The following is a 7,500-nucleotide window of genomic DNA, read 5'->3' on the forward strand; positions in this document are numbered from 1 at the left end:
ATTATGCAAACAGCCGACCGTACACCTCGTTTACTACGCACGGTGGCAATATGCGTGTGTGCAAATTAGAGCCTTACACAATTAGTTTTCGAACAGTTGCACAAGTCTTTAGCAAAGTGCTTTATTTTTGACCTCGTTTGCATTTCAATCGAGAATTCTTTTAAAAATTCACAATACAATTAGATTAATTTAATAATACAAGTATTCAGTGTACCAGATATCGGGATATCAAGCCATTTTCGGATATAGGCGTCCGCTATAGAATAAAGATTTGCTATATTATCCAGGTTTTTGATATGTCAGCTACAGTAAAATGCCAGGAAAGTTTAGATAGGACATTGGGTTTCTCATCAATGTCACACATCAAGTCTTGTACAAGAGAGGTCAATTCTGACATGTGTTGGTTGTTAGACATGTTGAAGTCAAAGTAGCGTCCTAAGTAACGAAATGATTCACCCATTTCCACACACGGGACAAGAACTCCATTTATCAACAGTTTAGGTAAATATTGCATAGACTTAGTACACAGTTTCCGTATTCCAAAAGTAAAACATTTGTCAACCCTTATTTAACAATTAGTCCCGTAGCCCGCAAGGGCTACGGGTCAATAGCCCATTAGGGGAAGCCGAATGGGCTATTGACCCGTGGCCCTTGAGGGCGAAGGGTCTAATTGTTTTAGTATCACCCAAATAGTCGGACAGAAAAGGCAATAATAAAGTTAGCAAATGCAAATAGAAAATATATTTATTTGGGAATAATGCAAAAGAAAGTGTCACGCTTTTCGCTACTCGAGGACTGTTACTAATAGACACGGTTAATTTCATGAAAATCATTGTCGCTGCGATCAGTCGCACGAATTCAAACCAGTTTGAATTCGTGCGACTTATCGCAGCGACAAGCAGCGTTGTCGCATCGTGTGTACACTTCCGGCAACAAGTCGCTGCGACAAAATATAAATGAACCAATGAGAGAGCGTCATATGGTCAGCCATATTGAATTAGAAAACTAGTTCACATTCCCCCTCATACGAGATCACTGCGTGTGCTCCGAACAGGCGTCGTGTCGCAGCGACTTGTTTTGGAAGTAGTAAACATGGAGCAACTTGTCGCAGAGACATGTCGCTGCGACTTGTCGCCTAGTGTGTCCCGGCCTTAAGAGAACTCAGACCATATTGAATCACAAATTTGCCTCATTAGTATATGGTAACTGCAGAGACTTACCCCATGCGCCAATGCTCAACTAAACCCATGTAATAACTTTTACAAATGACAAGAATTGATAAGCTTTCCAAAGTATTCATTCAGAGTATCATGGTTCGCTTCTGACAGACTACCTCTCTTGTAGAACCAAATTTCTTAAGAGAAGAACCAATAAAGGCAAAGTGGTTGTGACCGGAAAACGGTCCAATAGAGGAACCGAAAATGGGCAGGAAATCCCACGTGAATTCAATTTTACTGAGACAACAAGAAACTACAAGATATCGATACCTTGGCTGAAATAAAAAAAAGCAAAAGCCTTGGATATGACTTGAACTGAATAGGGAATGATTGTGTTGACTGCGTCGAACTACTTCGATTGTCATACTGTAGTTGTTCCGTCAAACTGTTGACAGTCGATCAGCAAATCATGATCAGTTGTTGAACTCACATGATAAGCGGCCTTCGTTCCCTTACCTTACATGACATTTTTACCGGAGCGCTCGAGATTTTTTCTGCAAACACCACACTCTCGCTCTTCGGCTCTATAAGGCTGCCGCCTCGTCAGCCTGGCGTCTTCGCTCCGCTAACTGGTTGGCAATAAGAATTCTAAGACTCTTAAGGTAGTCTCTTTAAGACTGATAGAGTACAGTGTATGTGCATTTTTTCCTTAATTTTTTAAATGTTTTATTCATGTAAAAGTCAATTTCCAGAATAAATCCGGTACTTCCCATTGAGAAGTCTACCAAGGAATGTGATAATATTACAACGTCTATTACCGCTCTACTACCTGTCAAGTGGTCGTTTGCGGGAGGTTAAAAACAAAAGAAAATTTCAAACTATTAGCTCTATAAGTGGTCGCGGTCGCCAACAACATGGTTCATTTATTTCACACTATTTACATAACATTAACATAAAAAGAAAAGTATAGTCACAACACATGGTTACAAGATAAAATAATTACAGTACAGGTTATAAAATGTGTATGGTGGTCAAAGTAGCGAAGGCTTTCTAGTTGACCACTAGAGGTTTCAAAATATAGTGATTCTACTTGGAAACGTTGGTATTTTAGAAAAAAGGTCGCCGAGGAGAGGTGGTCGCAACCGAAGGTTCGACTGTAATAATAACCAGAGGCTACAGGTGGCCTACACTTTGTTCCAAAGAATTTCAGCCGATTGCCTTTAAAATTCACAGTATTTCAGTGATCCTCAAAAAAAAAAACGTATCTGTTTTGACTTCAGGGTGAACAATTTAAACAGTGAGGTAGAGTGGCCAATCAAAACAGAGATTGTAATTAAAAATCTAAACGTCTATGCGATGCTAAAACAAACTTCCTCGAGGACACGTGAAGCTGAAGTATCGAGAATCATAATGCTGACAAACACAAAAGCGAAGGAAATTGGTCATAAATATGAAGTTTTGACTCTCTGAATGATCTTGGGTTAGATTAAAGCGATATATTGTTGAAAAATCCAAAGTTATCTCTTCCTGTTAGTGAGTAATGTGGACAATCTTCGCACATTGAGGATGCGTTTTTTTTGGGAAAATCCGAAAACGGATTCTTGAATCCAAAAACGGATTTTGGGTTTTTTTGGCGAAATCCAAAAACGCATCATGAATCCAAAGTATCCACACTCGAGGAGGATACTTCGGATTAAATCTAAATCCGGATTTTTGAGATTCACCACTTCAGCGTTTTCATGGGAAAGGATTTTGAAAAAGCGGTTGTCCATGCAAAAATGATACACAACAGCTACCGTACGTGACAGTTTAGCCCAAAAGTTTTTCTCGCGCCATTTTTACCGTACGATCGAAGACATGAATAGATTGAAAATAGTTAGGTTTCCTGCAAATTTCACACCAGAAATTACACTAAAAGTTTCTTGACAGCAATAATATTGTTAGCACCTTTCCTACAGCTAAAAAAGCATGTTTTTCTTCATTTCTTTTTATCGATCGTCTTTTATGGAATCTTTAAATGGGGAGGATCTCAAACTTGAGAACCAGATAAGTTGCAGCAACTATACGATGGTAAATGGAGTGACGCCATGACCAAGACACGCAATTTAACTCCCAGAGTTTTTATAGCACAATGGATGGATCATCCCGCCAGTGTTATGGAGGTCGTATGTTTCGAATCCTGTATAGGACTCTGATATTTCTGCTGTCCTTTCGCGCGTTGACAAGCAATTATCTAATCGACTAGATAAGTGTTTTTAGATCAGTATGTGTATCATCAGAAACCCACAAGGGTTGAAACGTGTAACGCGCGGTCACAGCTTCCGAATATTCAGTGCGAACCGATTGGCTGAATGTTTCAGTGCTAAGTACCATATTTGGAAACCTCTCGCTCTTGTTGTTCCAAATATGGTACTTAGCAAATTGAGTGTTCAGAAGCTTGTTTCCCAGCACACAAGGGGCCGTTACACGTTTCAACCTTTATGGGTTTCTGGTATCATGTAAAGCTTCAGTTCACAGGACTTGTCTCTAGCTTCATCTACTATCTTAGACCATTAATTAACCGTTTGTTTCCTAACTTTGTTTCATAAGCTCAATTGATTGTTAACCAGACAGGTGACGAGAACAAAAAACTTGTCATGTTAACTTGATGATAGGAGTTTGGGGGACATCGTGACATGACCGTCTGTATTTCTAGACACAAGTGATTTTTAATTAAGAAGTATAAAGAAACACTTCGCGACACTTAAAGGAAGTGGCATATTCTTGGTTTTCATCCACGTGATAAGACGACCATGTTGGTGTGCTGGCAAAACATTATAAAATGGCCCCACAAGTTTTGCATAATAATAGAGTCAAATTCCCAAAAGACATTTTACTGCATTGTTTCTGTACACCAACATGGCCGCCGTGACGTCACATGCAAACCATCAACCGGACACAAGAATGAGGCGTGGTTTTCAGGAGTGGGAAAAGACCCCTCTCCCTATCCTCGTACCACAAACATGTCCTTGTTTCAAAACAACATTGTACGGCGACGGGGGTGCGGACGACGAGGGAAGGGAATGGGAAACGTGTAGAGGATGCCGCAAAAGCATCACGACACAACAATCTTTCTAAACGCATGTTGCCAAAATTGGTTAATATTGCCACTCTTAAAATAACTTCGCGAAGTTTGGTTCTGTTGAAGAAAAGAATGCTCTTAGTTATTGGCTAAACAAAACCAAGGCTGCCGCGAATGCAGATTAAGACTCCTTTCCCCCTACAATTTTCATGAACGCATGCGCATATGATTCATCACAAGTTACGAATAGGCCATTTTCGAAATATCAATATTCAGCTTGAGAGTGAGGCAGTGAGGACAAAAACAACAGAAATACGTTGGAATAAATTTGGGAAATATTTACATATCATCCACTTTCCTTTGTCTTTGTCCTCTAAACCTCTCTTTCAAGCTGAATTTTAATATATCGAAAAAGGGTTATTCGATCTTTTTTGTTGGTAGGGATGGGGGCGGGGGACGGCTTGTGTCAAGACTTCAAAACAAACTCACCACTTAATCGTCCGACTAAAACAACTCGATATTCTTATTCATCAGACCTAAAAAAAATAACTGCTTAACTTTGCTTAATTAACATCACAGAAAACCTCACAGTCAATTTTTTAAGTAATGATAACAGCAATCACTTAAAACTGTTTTAACCTCCTCGGCGGGAAGGCAGAATTTGTACTGCGTTCTGTTATGTAGTTTGATGTCGGAAGAAAGATTGTTATAGGTTAGAAACCAGTGAGTCCCACACAAAAAGAAACGAAGTTTGCATGACAATTTACGCCAACTAAAAATCGGCATCGTCGCCGGAAATCTAAGGACAACGTCAGCAGTCTTCGGGTGACTCGTTGGAGACTCGTGAACAGGCCAAAGACCCCGGCGCAGACGTTTGACCGAAAGCAAATCGTTGAGGTTTCCTTGGTCTAATACAACTGGAATTCCGAGATGGAATTCCTCAGCGGATCTGTAGGATTCCCGCTTCGTAGAGCTTTTGAATTCTGCTTCGGATTTCAGGATTCTTAAGATGCCTGCAAAACAAGACACAACTTTGTCATTTCCTGGACTTCGAGAATCACTCGTAGCAGCCGAGAGTTCTTCGTTGGTTTAACGCTCGTGCCTCCCACCTCTGCGGGCCCGCTCCGAGTCCTAAGCTCGTACGTGGGCTGAGATTTGTCGATCTCTCTCCGAGGGTTTTTTACCGGGCACTCCGGGGTTCCCCCCTCAGCGAAATCGACTCCCACCTTATTCCATCTGGGAGTTGCGCTGTGCTCCGAGGTCACACATGGGTCGTGTTCGGGGGCCGAGCGCCTACCCGGCTGCACAGCTCCTTCGGTCCGACGTCGTCGAGCTGCGTCCTTAACTATTCACTCTCTGACTGCAATAAAGGGGGCGAGTAGCAAGCCAGATATTGGGACTTTTGGACTAAAACTTAGCACCGGTGAGAGAAGCTGACATTTTCGACAGAACGACTCAAAACATTGCCCTTTGTGTGAGTCCACCCAATCTCAGAATATTTCTCTCATCAAAGTCAAAGCTCAGAATCACATCACTCTCGTCGACGTCCTTTTGTAAACGAAATTCTGCAAGATCAGCAGTTTGTAACGCCGATCAAACTCGGCAATATCACCTCGAAGAGAAAATGATCACTACCAGTCTTGCTAAATTTTAATTCACACGAGGAGAGAACAGCAAAAAGAGTTTACTTCCGTGAGGAGACTAATCTAAGAACAAAACTCAAATAACTCCTCGCAAAGTGTAAAAGAACTTACTCCTGGGCAGCTTTGGGATCCTCTTGCATTTGCTCCAATATAATTTTCATTGCTGGATCAGTTAGTATTTCCTAACACAGAAGAAAATAGAAAACGAAAAAAGACAAACAGATTTCCAGGCGCAATGAAATAATCGTACACCTTCATAAACAGAGACACTTCATTGGATCCAATACCGCTCGAAACTACGTGTGCATTTGACGCGGTTCTTGCTTGGTCAGTTTGACCGAGATAAAACCTCCTTTACGGCAGCTGAAGCTGAGATTTCACCTACGTTTTTTTACGGTTGATTTACGCCGCGATTCAGAAAGGAGGCGGTGAGGCGTTGGATAGGCTTTGCTTCGCATTGTTTTCCACTACAAAAGGCTTGAAAATGTCAAATCTGTGATGGGAATTAAGGACACCACTCCAATGAGTGGAAGTCAATGGTTTGGTTCTAAGCCTGCGCAACGCAGGGTTTTTAAATTACTGAGAAGACGGAGTTGTGTTGACATCCCCAAATAGAACCCAATGTCTAGGACGGCGACCTAAAAGAGAACGCCATTTTTTTCTCATTGCATGAGAAAAAACAATGTCTGTGCTCGTGGGTTTTCACTTGTTTTTGAAACATTTCTTCCCTGTTCTCTGTAAATTAGCAACGTAGATGTATTAACCAAATCTTAAGTTCTATGTGCTCGCAAGTCTGTGAGAACACGACAGCAAATTTCGAATTTTCTCCCTTGTTTCAATATTATAATATTGATTCTTTTAGAATGCTGGTTAGTTCAGCATGATATTCAACACTCATACTTGGATTTTTAGGTATAACCTTGAACAATGTTTAGCCTTGTTTTCCCACCCTGGTCAGAGTTTTTCTGTCCTTGTGTGGGCCCATTTCCATCTCTAGGGCTAACGCTCACATGGTTCATATGGGATTGAAATCTAGCACTTCACATTACACTCTCTTCTTCACTCTCTTTAAACTCTGTTTAAAATATAAGTGCTACACGGCCAACGTTTGTATAAACGTAACCTTTCCTTGTACTTGTTTTAACCACTGTTCGTCTGAAAAAAGTTTGTTGGTAGTTATTCTCTTCGAGGTCTTCACTCCCCTTTCACAGAGACACGAACCTGAACGTACCAGCAGTGTATACTAGGGGACTTAAGCACGCGCGCTTTTGAGACGCGGACGGCAACCGGAAGCGATCATTTCGCGTGCCAGGACAGTGGCGTCTCTCATATTTTTATACTTATCTCTAATGGGGAAAAGACACTTAGCAATGTAAATGTGGTTCTGTAAAGACAAGTTAAAATGGAAAACAGTTCACTTCCGGTTGCCTTCCGCTTCTCAAGAACACGCGTGCTTAAGCTCCCTACTATTTAACTTAATGTCGCAAAAACAAGCGCACGGAACCTGTATTTCTGGATCAGCGTTGGCTCGTTTTCTTATCTCTTCAGGGTCTGTTGGTTGTTCGGCAAATGATTTTTGACAAGCTCTCAATCCCTCCAGGGCTTCCTGGACACAAAACAAAAAACGATTAACGCAAAC

The 7,500-nt window shown here is 41.2% G+C and overlaps 1 protein-coding gene across 1 annotated transcript in view; it reads right to left on the reverse strand.

Annotated features, from left to right (window-relative positions):
* Positions 1 to 4,717: 4,717 nt before the first annotated feature.
* Positions 4,718 to 7,500, reverse strand: part of LOC137986613 (stress-induced-phosphoprotein 1-like) — a 14,736-nt gene continuing 11,953 nt past the window's right edge. Inside the window, exons 14-16 of the mRNA XM_068833582.1 lie at positions 7,366 to 7,467; positions 5,973 to 6,043; positions 4,718 to 5,231 (exon numbers count right to left, since the gene is read on the reverse strand). Coding sequence (XP_068689683.1) covers positions 5,159 to 5,231; positions 5,973 to 6,043; positions 7,366 to 7,467 — 246 coding nt within the window. The 3' untranslated portion in view covers positions 4,718 to 5,158. The remainder of the gene's footprint in view (positions 5,232 to 5,972; positions 6,044 to 7,365; positions 7,468 to 7,500) is intronic.

Source organism: Montipora foliosa, unplaced genomic scaffold, assembly GCF_036669935.1.
Source record: "Montipora foliosa isolate CH-2021 unplaced genomic scaffold, ASM3666993v2 scaffold_249, whole genome shotgun sequence".
Classification (NCBI taxonomy): Eukaryota; Metazoa; Cnidaria; class Anthozoa; order Scleractinia; family Acroporidae; genus Montipora; species Montipora foliosa.